At 41.7% G+C, this 19,466-nt stretch overlaps 2 protein-coding genes across 2 annotated transcripts; both read left to right on the forward strand.

The window, feature by feature from the left end:
• Nucleotides 1-2,152: 2,152 nt before the first annotated feature.
• LOC120442650 (cortexin domain-containing 1-like) lies at nucleotides 2,153-3,963 on the forward strand. The gene is made up of 2 exons (XM_039619530.1): nucleotides 2,153-3,076; nucleotides 3,909-3,963. The coding sequence occupies exons 1-2, from the start codon at nucleotides 2,895-2,897 to the stop codon at nucleotides 3,961-3,963; spliced, it is 237 nt and encodes a 78-aa protein (XP_039475464.1). The 5' UTR covers nucleotides 2,153-2,894.
• Nucleotides 3,964-5,150: 1,187 nt separating this feature from the next.
• Nucleotides 5,151-19,376, forward strand: setdb1b (SET domain bifurcated histone lysine methyltransferase 1b). Its single transcript, XM_031740862.2, has 25 exons — nucleotides 5,151-5,299; nucleotides 7,312-7,515; nucleotides 7,631-7,797; nucleotides 7,892-7,935; nucleotides 8,454-8,580; nucleotides 8,666-8,833; nucleotides 8,926-9,127; nucleotides 9,213-9,286; nucleotides 9,392-9,582; nucleotides 10,586-10,715; nucleotides 10,802-10,988; nucleotides 12,332-12,445; nucleotides 12,545-12,848; nucleotides 12,947-13,208; nucleotides 14,624-14,714; nucleotides 14,820-14,936; nucleotides 15,085-15,254; nucleotides 15,339-15,563; nucleotides 15,652-15,822; nucleotides 16,787-16,917; nucleotides 17,088-17,107; nucleotides 17,241-17,359; nucleotides 17,538-17,788; nucleotides 17,888-17,976; nucleotides 18,986-19,376. Exons 1-25 carry the CDS (start codon nucleotides 5,283-5,285, stop codon nucleotides 19,101-19,103), a joined length of 3,693 nt encoding a protein of 1,230 aa, XP_031596722.1. The 5' UTR covers nucleotides 5,151-5,282; the 3' UTR covers nucleotides 19,104-19,376.
• The last annotated feature ends 90 nt before the right edge of the window (nucleotides 19,377-19,466 follow it).

Here is a 19,466-nt window from a genome sequence, read left to right on the forward strand (position 1 = left end):
ATTTATTACTTCAAGGCTGGTCTACTGTTATTTGTTACTATCAGATGTGCTCAAAACTCCAGGAAAAGCCTTTAGTTGATTTAAAATGTTTCTACAAGAGTACTACTGAGACTAGAAAAATAAAATATTTTTCCCATATTGGCTTCTCCTCATCAGCTCCCTGTTAAATCCATCACATTTAAAATTTTTCTCCTCGCTTACAAGGTTTTGAATAATCAGGCCCGATCTTATCTTAATGACCTCATAGTACCGTATCACTCCTTTAGAGCACTTCACTCTAAGACTGCAGGCCTACTTGTGGTTCCTAGAATATTTAAAAGTAGAAAGGGAGTTGGAGCCTTCAACTTTCAGGCCCCTCTTCTGTGGAACCAGCTCCCAGTTTGGATTTGGGAGACGGACAGCCTCTACTTTTAAGATCAGGCTTAAAACTTTCCTTTTTGATAAAGCATATAGTTGGGACTAGATCAGGTGACCCTGAATCCTCCCTTTGTTATGCTGCAATAGACTTGGGCTGCTAGGTGATTCCCATGATGCATATTTCTTCTTCACTCACCTCAGTTTTCACCCACTGTTTATACATGAGTCTGCATTTAGTTATCATTAATCTCATGCGGTCATCCACAGCATGTCTTTATGTTGCCTTCCTTCCCTCACCCGAAACTGGTCGAGGCAGATGGCCTCCCCTCCCTGAGCCTGGTTCTGCTGGATGTTTCTTCCTGTCAAAGGGAGTTTTTCCTTCCCACTTTCACCAAGTGCTTGCTCATCTGACGGTGGGGATCGTCTCTGTTTTCTCTGTATTAATGTAGGGTCTTTAACTTACAATATAACATGCCTTGAGGCAACTGTTGTTGTGATTTTTTAAATACAACTGAACTGAATAAAAGTGCTTAGAGTGGTCAGTGACACTACAAAAGCACTAAGTAAATCTAAGTATGCTGCATTACACTAACTTCCTTGAATGTGCTCTTGATTAGATCTTATAAAGTGGTTTTTCTTAACTACGGAAATCATTCTGTCGTCATGTACTTCAGTTGCTTGCTGTGTCTTTCGGGCCTTTTGGTGTTGCTGAGCTGGTGAGTGCATTGCTTCTTTTTAACCAGATGATGCTGATTTGGCCACTCCTAAAGTTTTTGCTGTCTCTCTGGTGGGTTTATTTGGGGTTTTCAGCCTCTCGTTATCCTTCATTTGCACCCACATCTAGTAGTGTCTGTTGCTCAGAAGGTAGAGGAGGTCATTTATTAGTCGGCCTGAGGTTGGTTGGTGGTTCAATCCAGGTGTGCATGCCACAGTATTCCTGAGCAAGATACTGAAACCCAGCTTGCTGTGCAGTGGGTGCATTGGAGTGTGAATGTTAGCTAGAAAGCGCCTACTTAGGTAGGGAAAAAGTGCTTTTATGACTAGTGCTCGAGTAGAAAGGTGACATATAAGAACCATTTTCTATTTCTTTAAACCTCATATTGAGTGTTATTGTAAAAAACAACCAAATGCAAGTTCATCACTTTGATCTTTCTATCTGCTTCATTTGTCATGGAAACAGGCCTCACCTGGTCATGAAACTGCGTATCAGTCAGTTATCCAATTACTTTTGAGCCTCTGAAAATGGGGGACTGTGTATAAAAATGACTGTAATTCCAAAATATTTAATGTAATGCTATTTCATTTGTTGATGTCTGCAAGTACATCACTTGATTTAAAATGTACCGCAATGCTGCACAGAGGCAAAAGTACAATTACTATGTCACTACCCAAATATTTCTGGGGGTGACTGTATTTCCATTGTTTATGGCATTGGTCCTTGTTTTAGTTACATCCATCCTTGCTTGAGCTTCCTTTAAACAGTTTTGTGTTCTTATTTGCAGAAAAAAACAAAAACCACATTTGCCCGGATTGTATCCGTTTTCTTTCGCCTTTCTGTATATGAGTGAAGAGAGATCTGCGGGTATCTCCTGGGATCAGGTTCCACCTTCGTCCTTCCCTCCTCTCTTTCACAGGCTGGGGGTGAAAGCGGATGGTAGTAATGCTACAACTCTTCTAAGAGAGGTTTACTGTGTCACCTCTTCAGTCTTTGGGTTGCACTTGAGTGACAGCATGTGCTGTAAATCTTGTTTTTCCAGTATCGTTTCAACAAATTCGGCTCCTCGCCTGACTTTTCAGTTGGATTCGCTGTTATTTACAAAGAGTCGCTTTACTCGTTGTGTGTTTGTGTGTCTGTTAGTGGCATCAGAATACAAGCAATCTGCATTTTTTTTGGTCAGGATCAAATTCCAAACCCTCTCAAGTGGATTGCCACTAAGGCATCATATCCTCTTTCTCCTCCTCAACCCTTTTTTCCCCTCCCTTTTCTGCATCTTGACCATCTTGTGCTCTCATCTTTCTGCCTCTTTCAGGCCATAAAGTGGCCCAAACTTCATGTGGCTGTGCAGGGGCACGTGGCACAGCAGATTGGAGGATCTCAATCTGCTCACTTGACTTGAGCAAAATTAAAAGGAAAAAAAAAAAAAAAACTGTGTACAGCCACAATTTCTTCCTTGTTGTCATGTATCTACACCTTACGCTGAGAACTGAGATCCTACTCAGGTGTAATCTCCTGTAAAGGCCTCATGTCCTAAAGAGATGCCTGAGTGTTCTAATCTCAGGAACGGCCTGATTGTTACCAAACTCCTTATTAACTATGCATAGAGGACACGGTAGCCAAATGGAGCTCCGTGTGTCCATCAGTAAATCTTATCGTCGGGACGAGGACGTTAGGTGTCAGCGCAGAGAGGAAAAACAGCCAAAACAGAAGAAGAGTTGGATGATACGTGACGAACTGAAGGATGCACTTTTATCGAAGCCAACAGATGAGAAGAGAACTGTGAAGCAGATAAACTTGGGATTTATTTGGATATTTCAACATGGACTCTCCAGCCCTCCCTGTGGCCAGGCTGGATGTGGATGTAGATCTCGGGTTTGCCCTCTTCTTCTTCTTCCTCCTCTGCTTTTTCTTGTTGGTCACCATCATCCGCTGTGCTCAGATGGTGCTGGACCCTTACAGCGCAATCTCTGTAACGACATACCAGGAGGAGCAAATGGAGGAGTGATGGAGACCAGAGACTGGTTCAAGCTGTACAGATGGGATAACAGAAATAAAATCCTACACGCCACAGAATATTTTCAGGCATTTTTTGTGAATGAGTGAGTGGGGCTGAGCGGTTTGAGACCCTCTTTGAACTTTTATAAAGCTTCTACCCTACTGCAGCAGGAAAAAGTTATGCCAACAGCATCTGCACCTTCTAATCATGTAAGCGTCCATCTAAAATGTAGAGCATGTTTCATAATGTGATTTGTTGAAATGTGCATTAATGCCCCACAAGTTTCTGTTATATGTCTCATAGCTTTTAAATGCTAGGACAAATTATGAGGGGGGAAAACAGTTCAATAAGTCTCGGGTGACTCTTAAGAATGAAGTGGAATCTTTTCATTGTACCAGAAAGTACACTGTGAAAAGCGGCTTAATTTCAACAAAAGCAAATCCCCTCCCTTCCACGATAATAGAGCGCAGATGTTCTCAATGCAAAACAGATGTTCAGTTCATTCCCCAAACTCTGCCACACGATGTTTTTGAGCTATTTGCGCAAACTCTCGTGCAAGCGACTTATTATTGAACAAATTGTGTAAGTAAGTTAGCTTGTAGCAGGTGTCAGTAAGTCGATGATGGTGTCTATGTGGAAGAAAAACTGAAGAGCTTCTCTTTGTGCACAGTGGTTTTTATAATAAATATGATGTGAATATTCAGCTCACATAGCCCTCTGCATGTATTTCACAAACTGACTTCACAATCTGTTAAAGCCAATCTTTAAAATTCTAGGTTTTTAATATTTTTCACAAGTTTATTGTTTGTGTTTCCTTTCGTTGGGTTTGTGTTGCAGTGATGCTTTGCCGCTTCCAGCCACTCTTTCAAATGCAGGAATTCACACCCAGTGATCCTGTCAGGAGAGACTAACTCATTCTAACGGTCCAAAGTTAATTAAATAATTGCTTTGCACTCACCAGACACCTTATTAGGTACACGTTGTACTACTGGGTTGGGTTGGAACCTCTTTTGTCTTCAGACCTACCTTAATTTTTCATGGCATAGATTCAACAAGGTGCTGGAAACATTCCTCTTGAGTTTTTTGTCCATATTGATGTGATAGCATCACACAGTTGCTGCGGATTCAGATTTGTTTACTCAATCAATGAGGCAAATCTCCCATTTCATCACATCTCTATTGGACTGAGATCTGTTGACTGTGGAGGTCATTTGAGTTCAGTGAACTCACTGTCAACTTTGTGATATGGTGTGTTATCCTGCTCGAAACAGCCATTGGATAATTGGGTATACTGCAGTCACAAAGGAACCGGCAAGACCCAGGTAGGCTGTGGTATTTAAACTATGCTCCGTTAATACTAAGGGGCACAAAGTGTGCCAAGAAAATATCCCCCACCCCTTTACACCACCAGCAGCAGCCTACACTGTTCATGTTGTGACCTTTCTACTCCATTTGATGCTCAGTTTGAACTTCTGCAACTTGACCATATTATTGTGGGATATCTGAGTTAATTAGCAGTCTAACTGGTGTACCTAATAAAGTGGCCTGATGTAATTAAAACATTTCCTGCATGGAAACACTCCATGAGATCATTGTTTAAAGCAATTTCTGTGCACATTCACACAGTTAGTTGAATCACACATGCGGTGTTTGTAAAGCTTGACTGCACTTATACTAAAACGATGATGCAATTTCATTCTTTAAATAAAAACGTTAGAATGGCTTGAATTTTGTTTGTTTGTTTTGTTTGTTTGTTTTAGGACTTTTGGAGCAGATTTTTTTATCATGATGAAAAGAAGGCCTCTGGGAGTTTTGTGCTCCTCCCCAGGAAATTTCAACTCAGTGACCCTTCATTCTCGTAGTTTCTGGTAAATTTTGTGCCCTATTCAGTATATATTCATGATGGTCTTTTTAATGTAACGAGAAACACAAAAATCAGGCAGCAATTGAAAATATAACTGTTGTCCTAAATAAATCCTTTATTTTTTTCATATTTTTATGGGATCTTGGAGGAGGGACATCTCTCTGCGTCCCGTGTGCCGGACTGCACTTTTCTGAAACCTGGGTAACCCGTGTGGGCGGGTATGACCTGAACGTATCAAGCGAGCTAACACCGCCTACCTCGGTTTCCCTGACAAACAAAGCATGCACTCCCCATTGTAGCTAGCCGGTAGCATTGGCTAGTTAGCCAAATATTTGCGAGCCAAGAGGATGGAAAGCGTTGAGGGGTGAGTCCTGTTTCTGGGTGAAATTTTACACGTAGGAGCAGGCGTTTATTTGACTGCAGCTTCACGTTACGCAAATTTGTTGGTTTTTCCAGTCGCAGTCTTCACTTATTCAGCAGATGAGCCATTTTCTATGCTAGGCTAACGAGCTAGCCTGCGCTACCTTGAGTCCTGCTCCTGTGTGGCTTCTCTCAGCTCCTCTGCACCTCTGAATAAAACGTGAATGCAGTTATGACGGTCAGCAGCAAGGCTAGGGTAAAACTGGAAATGATCGAAATCATTTAAGTGGATTTTTAATTCAGTGCATCTCCTTGCATGCTATCCAGTAGCAGCTTAGTGCATTCACTTATGCAGCTGCTGTATAATCATTTAAACTGGCGATTAAACATTTACCTTTAAAATAATTACGTGTGTTATTACTACAAACTGCTTCTCTCTTTGCTGCCTTTATCCGGACTGCAGTTTCTAGTTTGAAGTAGCATATAAACAAAGCCAGCCGTGACATGTTGTAGTTGCATTTTCAACTCATGTGAGCATGCCCAGCATCAACTGCAGCGTCAGATCAGTTTAAAAATTTGCTTCTCACTGATGTTTTTAATTATTCTGACTTCGCCACAGAGGAACATGTAGGTTTCTGTATGCTAAGGTGAAGCGAATGATGCAAACATGCACTGCACAAGCATGCACACCAGCTCATATCTGCAGAAAACAGCATTTATGTTACCTGGAGTTGTAAGTTATGTGCTTTGGCTGTGATGTCAGCTCCATTAGCTTATAGCTTACATGTGTATCCTTATCAGACACTTCCTCACAATCCAACAAACCTTCCTGCTCAGGCTGAGTCAGAGCCAACACTTTACAGTAGGCAAAGTTTCTCTCAGAAGGATCTCAGGTTTCCAGGTGTCTCTTTAACTTCCTTGGTACCGTGTTGACTGTTGGAGTAGTTCCTCATGACAGTTTGTGTGTATGTGGTTTTCTCCACACAAGAGGATGATCAGTTTCACCTCCTCAGATGTGTTATCCTCTTCAATATCAAGTTGAAGGTGTCGGTCAGGGCCCTTGGTGTTTAGTAACACAGTGAATTTAAATTTCATTCATGACTTTCTGTGCAGTTACAGTATTACTGTTTGGTTGACACAAATTTCCCAGGCACACCTGGACTTGCCTCAAAGAGCACCAGAGTGCTTCGCCACGACGTGTGGCGACTGCTGATAGAGACAGAGGATCAGAGATGCACTGGTGGTTACTGTTTATGTGTGTGTGGCTGGTGTTGATGTGATAAATGTGGTACTTTATAGGGGTGATCATGAAAAACAGCGCATTACAAACTCAGTAATGTAGTAGTTACATGTGGAAACTCCATTTTTGTTGCACAACGTCATATTTGCTTAGCCCAGCATGAAACTTGAATGAAAATAACATTTTTCCTAATTTATTTTGACCAAGAATTTCACATTAAGAAGTACTCTACATGTTTTAATTTGAATTATTGCGAAATACAACTATGTACCGTTCAGAAATTGTTTTTTTATTAGTAGGTACTCAAATATGGGAATTTACATGATAGTTTTTAATTGTTATCTGATTTTATTTATTTGTTTTTAATTTACCTTGCAGATAGTCAGACAGTTTTTGATTTGTCTGTGCCAAATTACAGATCCTGATTCGTTTTTCGGCCAGCTTGCCTATCAAAGGTTGCACATCACATGTGCTGTCACAGGGCAAAAATAATATCCGGCTTATTTGAGCACAGTCGGGCAGATAACAAAGAAGTAAATGATTGACTACACATAAGCGAATTTACTCAGTATTTGTTATGTGTCATGTGTCTGAAAGAAAAAAGCAACATATCAGCTGAAATATCGGAATATTCTACTTTTTATCACCAAATATCAATATTAGTCTTGAAAAAGCCTACGTCGTGTGCGAGAGAACGTTAACAGGCAAATGTGAAGGAATCTTTGGAAGAAGGAGCAATAAATACACACTGAGATGTTTCTGTGCTCCTTTCCCAGAATGGAGGTGGACGGCTGGGACTCCAGTCTGGAGGAAGAGCTGGGTGTTTCTTTGGACGAGCTGAAGAAATGGATTGAAGAAGCTGTGGAGAAGAGCGAGATTGTGCAGAAGAAAAAGGCTCAGTTGTCAGAACTGAAGGAATGGGTGGAGCAGAAGGAGGAGGAGGAGGCTAGGACAGAGAAGCTTCTCCGTGATGCCAACCAGTGAGCGGGAATTAAGATATTTCTTTCATTTTGATCAAACGCTGTGTCTTTATTGGTCTACAAACTAATTCTTCTACACTTCCCGCTCACTTCTTTCCTCCCCCCTCTTCCTCAGGTCCGTACTGGAGTGTGAGAAACTGGTGAAGGCAACTTACCGAAAGAACGGCCTCGTCTACCAAGAGAGCAGCTCGGAGGACGAGGGAGGCGGAGCCGTGTTGTCCTCTGAAGTCATCGAGATAGACGATGACGACGACGACGATGACGTTATTGCTGTTGGCTGTTGTAAGTCGGGCTGTTTAGTTATGAAGATGCACGGATGTAATGGAGTGATTGTGCCTGATTAATGATTTGTTTGTCTTCCATCCTTCATTTTCAGTGGTTCTTCCGAAGAAGCCTATAACTCCAGTCAAAGATCCAGTGGTGAGAGCAACACAAAGCATTGCTGTGTTGATCTGTTATATCTGTCTGTTTGAGGAGAAATTATTTTCATTTTGCTGATTGATAGCTGTTAGCTGGTTCTGTTTTTCCTGACATCTAACAAATGGATTGGTGGACGTGACTGATAAAGCCTCTGAGAAAAGCAAAACACTCTCTCTTGCTGGATTTAATCCAGATTAACCAAAACAAATTCCTTCATAGCTTGTCACTAATTTTTTATGTTATAACTAGAAAGAGAGCCATTCTAGGACAGGACCAGAGATTTTCCTGCATGTGAACAACTTTGGGAAAGGAAAATCAACTGGACAGTGGTTAAAAAAATATAGTTCGACACATTAAGTGGAGTTTTAGCCAGACTTAAAATACATTTTTGTTTATCAAACTGACAAAAAAAATACTTTTCCTTCAATAGACATAACCAGTCGTGCTCACATGCACCATCCCCAAAGCCCCATTTAAAGCTAGAAAAACCCTTGTGTCCGTTTTTTTTCTAATGCCAGGTAAAAGAAACTTCCACAGTGCTGCAGAAAACCTCCCAGCAGGTGCAGAAATTGGTCCAAATTGTCAACAAGCCACCACTGAGTGCGCCATTGCTCCGTTCCCCAGTACCGCCCTCAGCTCAGTCAGGTGAACACACACTGAAGTGCTGCTGCATTCTTCAGGCTTGTGTTGAAATACTGATTCTAATGTGTTTTGCTCTTTTGCCCTTTAGGTAGTCACAGCTCACCACCTGCCGTGTTTATATCCCAAGGATCTCAGTCTGCAGCCCAGCCAAACCCCAACATGCCAGAAGATGAGCTCAGAATCTGGATGAGCATTCTGGGAAAGAAGCGCACCAAGACGTGGCACAAAGGCACCCTCGTTGCTATCAACCCAGTTGGTGTGTTATTGTTTTCCTTTCCTGCCAGGTTCTCACTCCATGGGCCGTGTCTGCTTTGTCTTTAATGCCCCACACCCTCTGTCTGTCTTCAGGAAATGGTACATTCAAGTATAAAGTCAAGTTTGATAAAGGCAAGAGTCTGCTGTCTGGAAATCATGTGGCTTTTGACTATAACCCCACCCTGGAGAGTCTGTACGTCGGCGCTCGTGTAGTCGCCAAGTATAAGGATGGAAACCTGGTGTGGCTCTATGCTGGAATTGTAGCAGAGATGCCCAACAACAAGAACCGCATGAGGTGGGTTAGGTGGTCAAAAATCTGAAGAGCTCTGGGGGTGCTGATTGCCTGGGTTTCTTTATAAAGGCCTTTGTGGACATTTCAGGTTTCTGATCTTCTTTGATGATGGGTATGCTTCATATGTGACGCTGCCTGAGCTCTACCCAGTTTGCCGACCATGTAAGAGCCCTTCTCTCAATTTTTTTTCTTTATCTAAAGGGGAAAATAAGTAGCACATACTGGAAGATTTGATTTTTAAGAGTGAGATTGTTCTTGTTTTTACAGTAAGGCATACTTGGGAGGACATAGAGGATGCATCGTGTCGAGACTTTATCGAGGAATACATAACCGCATATCCCAGCAGGCCAATGGTGCTCCTAAAGGTTGGCCAGATAATCAAGACTGAGTGGGAGGGAACGTGGTGGAAGAGCAAAGTGGAGGAAGTGGATGGCAGCTTGGTGAAGATCCTTTTCTTGGTATGTTTGCACTAGAAATAGCGCTGATTTAGTCAATGCTCAATCAACCAATCAGTATTTATTCCTGACTCGTAGTCAATGGAAACAAAATAAATCACACAGCACAGAAACTAGATAAAAACAAATGCATCCAAATTCTCTCACATCTCACTTGCACTGACCCATCTCTGCCTCTTCATTAAAAATATATATACTTTACTACCTTACTTAATTTACCTAAGAGGATGTTTGCTTGTGTACGATGCAACATTGCCTATAAATCATCATTGCCAGAGCTATATACGCCGGCACAGGCCTAATTCTATCCTAGCAGAGAGTTTTCTGTCAAAATTAAGACTTTTTATGGAACTCCTTGTACTTTATTCTTATGCAGATGGATCATTTTTAAAATAACATAAAGAAAAGCTCACTTATCCACAGCGTTTCTCCAAAGAGCCATTTATGAGCAATATTTGGCCAAAACAAATCTGCATGGAGTTGCAAAATGTAATGAAGTGTAAGTATAAATTGGCATATCAGATTAATAAAAGGGATAAATGGTTAAATCCCCCATGTAATTACTCTGCAGCGAACTGTTTATGATTATTTGGTACGTTACCTTTGCATGTTTAACGTTTCATTACAGTTATCAGGCGGGTTTGAATTCTTCTAATTAAAACTTTGCTACTATATAAAATACATCAGCCTAATGGCCTAAAAACCCACACAGGCCACTTTCAATTTAACTTTGACTAAAGTTCAGCTTAGTCCGTGAGGCAGCCGGCTTCTTTTTTGTTCAGCTACATACAGCATTCAACCTTTCAACATGTAAACGATGATAAAAATGACATTTGCTAATAATTACAGATTAATTATTGTCGTTATTGTGAATAGAGGTGTATCATGACATGCCTCCTTATGGATTTACAAATGAAAACTACACCGTTTGAGTCCTTGATTAAAAAGTCACCAGACACCTTAGCAGCTGGGAGGCTAAACTGTTTGTGGTGCCCGCTGTTGACAGGATGATAAGAGGAGTGAGTGGATCTACAGAGGCTCCACCAGGCTGGAGCCGATGTTCAATCTGAAGATGACCACAGCCAACACCCAGGAGAAGAAGCTAGCTGGCCAGCAGAGGACAAGACCTAACATGGGTAAAAACCCAAGCGTTCACCACTCACTTGCGATTTTCTGTTTGTGCTTCTTTCTAATTCGACTTGCTCCGTTTTTATGTCTGCAGGGGCGTTGAGGAGCAAAGGCCCAGTAGTTCAGTACACCAGTGACGGGCATGTTGGAGCGTCTCCGGTCAAAGCGCCGCAGCCCTCGACCAGCCAGAGTTCACCAACAGCACAGCTTCAGCAGCGCCCACCGCCGCTGCAACCTCAACAAACCCCTCAGCCTGCGCTTCCTTCACAGTCTGTGTCACAGTGAGTGATGCTTATAAACATGTCGGCTTTACTTGACTCAAAAAAAGTAAAAGTTGAGGGAAATTTAGAGTTGCAGCTTCATGCCAGTTCGAATAAAACAAGAATCTTGTGAAGTAAGTAAAACGTATAATAAGAAGCTGAGAAACTCTTAATTCATGTGAGATAACACTTCCATTTAATTAGATTTATAATATTTTACAAAGCGTTTTATTTGCTGATTGAAATGTTGCAGATTTTAATGAGTTTTCATTTCACCAACGTGATGTGACATGTTTCTAAATGAAAAGAAATGTGTGGGTGGGATTGTTACACGATGTGACTCGCTTCCTCAGTCAGCATGGGATTAGATTTATGTATTTGCCCCTTGAGCTCAAAGGAGAACACAAATCTTTTTAGATTAACAGGATTATCAGCAGGTGGGCAAGGTGGCACTGTCGCATCAAATCAACAAGGTTTGTGGTTTGAGCCTCCTGATTGGTCGGTGTCTGTCTGTGTGGGTTTCCTCCCAGAGATATGGTGGAAAGAAAAAATAGAAAACAGATATAATTAAGCCAAGAGAGTCCAAGATACCACCATTTAAATGACTAATATAAGGATGGTAATTATTATTATCATTTTTTTTTTTTTTTTTTTTTCACATTATTTGAATAATTTCCTACGAAAAATAATGACCCTAATCTTGCTCTCCATGGGCCAGATTTACTATATGGGGTAAAATGGCGAACACAATCCCCAAATTGCGCTCGTAGGTGTGGTTAGTTTTACAGATAATTTATAAAAGTTGTGCTTTAAATTTCTCATAAATCTGCCCCCACATCTCCATACCAAACAGCATAGAGCAATCGCTGTCTGGTCAGCTATGTTTGAATACGTGTTGGGACATCATGAGTCTGGAGTTTTAAAGTGAAAGATAAAGGTTTAAAAGTTTGCAGCAAATAAATTGACCTAAAGAACGGCTGAAGGACTGATGAACGTATGCCAATTCCCAAGAATTGCTTCTCCTCCTAAAGTATTGATCAGATTTTATTAAAACTTGTTAGTAAAACACATTGAATGCCTAATGAGTTTTCACCTATCCAGGTCACTATAATTGTTTTACAGCCAGTAACCTGTGAACTGTGATGGTTTAAGCTGGATGGGCTAGCTGCTTGTTAAGGGATGATGTTTAAAGGTTCAGATGAGTTACACAGCACTGCCCGTGTAACTCATCTGAACCTTTAAACATCATCCCTTAACAAGCAGCTAATATTAAGAATCAAAATATAGAAATGCAGAGGGGTTGGATTGTTTTTCCTTTAACTGATTATTTGTGCATTTTTTTTCCCCTTTTCACTGACTTGAAGGAATAAACATCAGATGGCCCGAAAGAGTACTTCTCCATTTGTTCCTGGGGTGGGAGGCACACATGCCTCTAAAGTCACGCAGTCTCTTCCATCCACTAACAGCAACCTCTCAGGGTGAGTTCACCTTGTGTTCGTTAAACTAGCCATGTTTTTCAGCACAGAAAGCATTACCTTCACTCTCTGTCTTTTCCCTGTTTGCTTATCAATCCACAGTGGAAGAGTGCTGAATGCCCCAAACCCTGTGGCACCCACGTTCACACAAACGTATCAGAGACAAATGACCCCGCTGACTACAGTCCCTGCTACTATTCCCCACGCAGTGACCTCTGTGCCACACCAGCCGGCGTACCGCGCCCCAACCGACCGCATCTTCTACTTGGCGCACACGTGTCAGCCCGCCTGTCTGAAGCGCGTCCGACCCACAACAACAAGCATGCACAGAGGGAAGAACCCGCTCCTCACACCTTTGCTATATGACTTCAGACGTATGACGGGACGGCGCAAAGTCAACCGCAAGGTGACCAGGAACAGCAACATGATTGACGACTTTAAAATGTATTTCTTTTTTTTTTGTATTTATAGGTAACCCTTACCTTTTACATGTCCACTCCTCAGATGTCTTTCCACGTCATCTACAAGGCTCCGTGTGGACTTTGCTTGCGTAACATGGCCGAGATCCAGCAGTACCTCTTCCAGACGAACTGTGACTTTATATTCTTAGAGATGTTCTGCCTGGACCCCTACGTGCTCGTCGATCGTCCCTTCCAGCCACAAAGACCCTTTTATTACATTGCAGACATCACGGAGGGAAAGGAGGATATTCCACTTTCCTGCGTCAATGAGATTGATAACAGCTCTCCTCCTGATGTAGCTTACAGTAAGAACAACACTGAGGTCATAACAAAGGGACAGAGACTGTTTTTTGTTGAGGGTGGGATTTTGGGTTTAAGGACAAATCTTCGTTTTAAATGGCACCCAACAGAGCATTTTCAGTGGTCTTGGAAAGTAGTAGGTGTACATATGAGATGATGACATATGAGCCAAGACACAACACAAGCAAAGTTATTTTTTAAAACTTGGTTATAACATCAATTTTCATTCATTATGACACCCTACATTCTCATTACAGTATACTTTTAACAGGGTTACTGAAAATCTAAGTTGAGTAAAAAGCAAGTTTTCACAGAATGCGTCGTGTCCTGTGAAAACTTAAGTACGCACTTACTTCTCCCATAGGAGACAAGGGCGAAAGAAACAGCCAGGTGCTGCTAATCAAATGAACTTTGTTACTTGATCATCATGAAGTTTGATCATCTCTATAAAATAAGATGTTTTCTGATCTGTAGCATTTAGGTGTGTTAACACAGCACCAGAATTTTCCCAGGAATGGACGTCCAGCAAATTCATTCAGTGTTTAGAGAAGCTGCAAAAAAAACAGGAGTTCCATATTAGACTCTAAAGGCCTCGGTTAGCGTGTTAAATGATAAAATTCATGACAGTACAACTAGAAAAAGAGTAAACAAGTATGGCTTGTTTGGATAGGTTGTCAAGTAAAAATATGTAAAAGCACAAACACAACAAAATGACTGCAGTGGACGGCAGTGGAGGGGTCATGATTTGGATTTGTTTTGTAGCCACAGGACCAGGGCACCCTGCAGTCACTGAGTCATGAGCTCCTCTCTATGTCTAACTGTTACAGGGTCAGATGTGAGGCTATCACTGTTCTGATGCAGATGATCCAAAGTACAGGAACAAATCTGCAACAGAATGGCTGAAAAAGAAAAGCATCAAGCAGTGATGCTGTGTTGCAGTGAAATACAGGCAAACCTCAAAGAACTGAAGCAATACTGGAAACATGAGTGGGCCAAAATTCTTCCACATAGATGTCAGGGACTAATGACGTCATAGAAAAACAAGAAGCAACAAGTTATTGCTGGTAAAGGTGGTTCTAGTCGCTATTGATTCATCTGTTGTGTTTAGTTTTTCACAAAAAGTGACCCACGATGTGAAATACACTAAAGGTTAACAAAAAAATGAATAAATTATGCACAATATGTGGGTAAAAAGCCTTTATGAAAACTTTCTTATGATTTCTTGTGATATTATATGATGTTATGTTCACTTTTTCCTCTGTGGTTTTCTTTTGAAGTCAACTCAGCAGCTCATGTTAAGACTTAATGTGAAGAGTACTGTTAATGTAACAATTCATTTTTAAAAATGACTCCGACACCAGATTAATGCAGAGTTAGTTTGTAATGACAGGGTAATAGATCATGTTGTCCTCTCTTTAAGGTAAAGAGCGTATTCCTGAAGATGGCGTGTTTATCAACACCAGTGCAGACTTCCTTGTCGGCTGTGATTGCACCGACGGCTGTCAGGACAAGTTAGTGAAGCAGCTTTTTTCTTTTTTCTTTTTCATATTTCTCCCACTTCTAGAGCTCTGAGGATGTGTCTTTGAGTTTTAATACCTGTTATCACTTAATTACAGATCCAAATGCTCCTGCCACCAGCTGACCCTTCAGGCTACAGGTTGTACACCGGGGGGACAGATCAATCCAAACGCAGGATATTCGTACAAACGATTGGAGGAGTGCCTACCCACAGGGTGAGACACTGAACAACAATACTGAACCCTCATTCCCCTTAGAACCTCATGAGACCATAATTACTGTTGAGCAGAACAGCTTATTGGGCCGTCTTTCTTCAGAGGCACTTATCTCTTCTTTCTTCTTGTTTCCCGTTCTCTCTCTCAGGATCTATGAGTGTAATAAAAGATGCAAATGTAACGCTCAGATGTGCACCAACCGGCTGGTGCAGCACGGCCTGCAGGTCCGTCTCCAACTCTTCAAGACCCAGAACAAAGGCTGGGGCATCCGATGTCTGGATGATGTGGCTAAAGGCTCGTTTGTGTGCATTTATGCTGGTGAGCAAGCATACTTTGAATTCTTGTGATGACTTTATTGCAAGAGGACTTAATTATTTGCCTTTTTCACTGCCGCTTCACCAGGTAAAATCCTGACAGATGACTTTGCTGACAAAGAAGGTCTTGAGATGGGTGATGAGTATTTTGCTAACCTGGACCACATAGAGAGTGTGGAGAACTTTAAGGAGGGCTATGAGAGCGAGGCTCACTGTTCAGACAGCGAGGGAAGCGGCGTGGACGTATCCAGGATAAAAATCCAGCCCTCTGCTTTAGTGTCAGCTAACCCTGTGGGGCGACCAGCTAAGAAGAGTAAGTCTAAATCCAAACACGAGAGATCAAAGCGGTGTTGATTTTCTTATTCTCCATATAATTTCTCACATTTCTTTTTTTCTTACAGCCCAAAGCTCGAGCTCGTCAGGCGACAGCAATGAGGATGAGGACAAAGAGTCTAAGAGTGAAGATGAAAGCGACAGTTCAGATGACACGTTTGTGAAGGACAGCTACTACAGCTCCAGCTCGGTGTGGAGGAGTTACACCACACGTGGGCAGGTCAAAGGCAACAAGGAAGGTGAGCCTGCTGCATCTTTGTAGTGTAACGGGTTTCACACAAAGGACAGTTCACATTAGAGAGATGAGGAGTTTGTGTATGTGTGCTTCGTTATGAAGATTTGTCAGTGACTAAGTGCTTATTATGTTTTGGGTCTTTTTTTCTTTCTTAGAAATGGAGTAATCAACAGTGTTTTCTTCTCTTATGTTATTCTTATAATATATACACTATACTGGCAAAAGTATTCACTCTTCTGCCTTCACGCACACATGAGCTTGAGAGATATCCAATAACTAATCTATAGGGTTTAATATTTTAATGTTGTTTGATATGATGTAAGGCTTTGATGCGGCTGCTCGGGCCATGGAAACCTATTCCATAAAGCTCTCTACGAACTGTTCTTGAGTGAACCTGAGGGCCACATGAAGTTTGGAGGTCTGTAGTGTCTGACTATGGAGAAAGTTGTGGACCTCTGCAGACTATGAACTTCAGCATCCGCTGACCCCGCTCTGTGTTGCTGTCATTCCCAATCACTTCCACTTTGCTATAAGACCACTAACAAGCGACTGTGGAATATTTAGTAGCGAGAAAATTTCATGAGCGGACTTGTAAAGGTATCATCTTATCACGGTACCACGCTGGAATTCAGTGAGCTCACGAGAGCGACCCACTAATATTCTTAGAAGCAGTCTGCATGCCTAGGTGTTTGATTTTATACATGTGTGGTCATGAAAGTGATTGGTGCACCTTAATTCAAAGATTTGGATGACTGTTTGAATACTTTTGGCAATATAGTGTATGTGAGTGTAGTTTTGGTTAAGTGTGAAGTGTCCCACACAGTGGGATTTGGGGACAACCTTTGTACGGATTGTATGAAACACATTTAAGCTTTTCGGCCTCACTTCCTGCAGTGTTTCCTCATTAATTCTGTCAGAAAGATTTCTGTGTTGTATTTGACACTTGTCTCTCTCCTCCTCTGCCTCAGGGAGTCAAGATAGTAAAGATGGAATGAGCATCTCAGCCAGAGGAACAGATGATGAGAAGCCACCATCTATGCCAGAGGAGACGGGAAAAAGCAAAGTGGCTTCTTGGCTAACGAGCCAGGGGCTTAAAAAGGTGATCAAAGACAACGTAATGTTGGAAATATACAGAATACACAGAAATAAAGCTGTAATCCTACTTTCATCTTAGTAAAGTAAAAGGCTGAATGGTAAAAGGTGGCTCTTTTTCTTCATGAACATGTTGCGTGATTATTAATAACCCTTCCTTTTCTATTTTCTTTGCAGGAAACTGGAGATAACAAGAGGTTTGTTTGGATTCCACACAAACATGCTTAAACTGGCGTTTAGATTGTGTTTGCTTTTACACGTTTGTGCTTGAGCTCATTTTGCTGGAAAGCATTTCTGTTGAGATGACTTTCTTTTTTTTCCCTCTTGCAGTCCAGTGAAGCCAGAAGTGGTGAAGAAGCAGGATGTGATGACTTTGTCTGACAGTGATGATGTTCAGACCATCAGCTCAGGATCCGATGACAACAAGGACAAAGAGAAAGCAACGCCAGGTAAAGAGTTGGTTGTCGGTTTCATTGTGTTTTAACTGGTCTTAATGCACTATCAGATGTAGCACGCTGATCTGTACAATGACGGTAAAGATTTATCTTATCTTAGCTTGGATTGCTTTTGTTTATCATCACACTTATCGTAACTTTCCACTGGCTTTTCTTCTTACATCTGGATCAGGTGTGACTAAAAAGCAGGTGGCTGTGAAATCTACTCGTGGCATCGCCCTGAAAAACAGCCATGGGATGATGGTAAAAACAGGCGTGCCTGGAGGTGGAGGGCCGGGAGGAGGTAAAGGAGGACAGCAGGGGCAGACGGGAGGAGGCGGAGACAACACTCCCACTAAAAACACCCGCCAGTTCTTTGATGGGGAAGAGTCCTGTTACATCATTGATGCCAAGTTGGAAGGAAACCTCGGACGTTACCTCAACGTATGAATCTAGTGCTGTGTGATCGTTTTATGTCACTTGAGCGCCGCTCTGATTACTTTCCTCTGACGTTGTCACCTCTGCTCTCTGTTTGTGTTACAGCACAGCTGCAGTCCGAACCTTTTCGTCCAGAATGTGTTTGTAGACACGCATGACTTGAGGTTCCCCTGGGTTGCCTTCTTTGCCAGCAAGTGAGTTTTGAAACAGAGGAAAAGATTATCCAAGGTTTTCTGTACTTGAACATGCCTGCAAAACAGTAGAATTTTTGTCTTTACCGTTACAAATAAACTGACAGGAAGGTGCATTTAAAGTTGAGTAAAGTTCAACATATCTGCCGTTTAATTTTAGGGGATTTCTCTCTTACAGGGCGAGAGGCCATCATCCATCATCCATGAGTTTCTTTTTAACTAGATTTAGTAATTATTAATATTATTTAATCATGTTTAACACTGAGACTGCACTACTTTGAATGTTTGCTTTCTGTTAAACAGGGTGGAGGTTTGAGTGGAAGTGAGAAAAACAAAGATGCTGTGTTGTTTTCTGTGTGAACACAGCCTTAGGGTGGCGCTGCTGTGTCATGTTTAGGCCTGCCATTGGCTCATACAGGAATAGTTTTACAGTTATGGAAAGGTGTTCCTATCAGCAATGGACTGGATTTATGCCACCGGCCTAAACAGCACTTGTGGCTCAGTGTTTGCAGGGAAAGAGAGAGGACTGTAAGAAGCAGTCGACCAATCTGACTATTAGTTTCAAGGCTAGAACGTACAATGAAGACTCATCTGACTCATCTGGCCACTTCACCTTGCTGCCCTTTGCAAGCTAAAAGGGCAGGTTGCTCTGCCTTTTTACCTTCAGAACAGCTTTAATTCTTCATGACAACAAGATGCTGGAGACATTCCTCAGAGATTCTGGTCCATATTGACAATGATAACATCACACAGTTTCTCTAATAGATCAATATCTGATGACTCAGTAGATCAGCAGTTTCTGAAACACTCAAACCAACACAGCTGGCAGCAACAACCGTGCCATGCTCAGTTTCAACATCAGCAAGTTGTCTCAACTGTGTCTACAAGCACAAATTAATTGAGTTGCGGCCATGTGATTGGCTGATTAGACATTTGCGTTAATGAATATGTACCTAACAACATCTTAACCTTTTGTTCTTGCACTGACATCACCGTTTGTGTCGTTGTGCAGGAGGATCCGGGCCGGCACAGAGCTGACCTGGGACTATAACTACGAGGTGGGCAGCGTGGAGGGTAAAGTCCTGCTCTGCTGCTGCGGCTCCACCGAGTGCCGAGGAAGACTGCTGTGATCCACAGGGGCCTCCATTACCTGTAGTAAAACTAAGGAGCCCTGTCAACACTGTACCCTGAGTTTTATTAGTGTTTTTTTTTTTTTTTGGAGGGGTTTGAGTCTGTTTTTGTTTTTTGTTTTTTTTTAATTCAAATTTTACATTTTATTACTACTGCCTTGGTTTTATTATTCCTCTACATCTCAATAAAATGTCCTCTCTGTGAAATTCACCAAAGGTCTTGAATTGGAAAAAAAAAAACCCCACTTCACAATAAAATAACTGTATTATGAACTTTTTTTTTGTTTTTAATAGTGTATTGATATTTTATTTAATCGAGCTTTAATTTTTGTGTGTCTATTTCTCTTTAAATGTTACTTCAAG

Source organism: Oreochromis aureus, linkage group 11 (assembly GCF_013358895.1).
Source record: "Oreochromis aureus strain Israel breed Guangdong linkage group 11, ZZ_aureus, whole genome shotgun sequence".
NCBI lineage: Eukaryota > Metazoa > Chordata > Actinopteri > Cichliformes > Cichlidae > Oreochromis > Oreochromis aureus.

Coding starts and splice junctions, on each gene's coding strand:
- LOC120442650 (XM_039619530.1), top strand. CDS start 2,895: ATGGACTCTCCAGCCCTCCCTGTGGCCAGGCTGGATGTGGATGTAGAT. Junction 3,077..3,908: donor CAGGAGGAGCAAATGGAGGA/GTGATGGAGACC, acceptor TTTGTGTTGCAG/TGATGCTTTGCCGCTTCCAG.
- setdb1b (XM_031740862.2), top strand. Junction 7,516..7,630: donor CTTCTCCGTGATGCCAACCA/GTGAGCGGGAAT, acceptor CCTCTTCCTCAG/GTCCGTACTGGAGTGTGAGA. Junction 7,936..8,453: donor CTCCAGTCAAAGATCCAGTG/GTGAGAGCAACA, acceptor TTCTAATGCCAG/GTAAAAGAAACTTCCACAGT.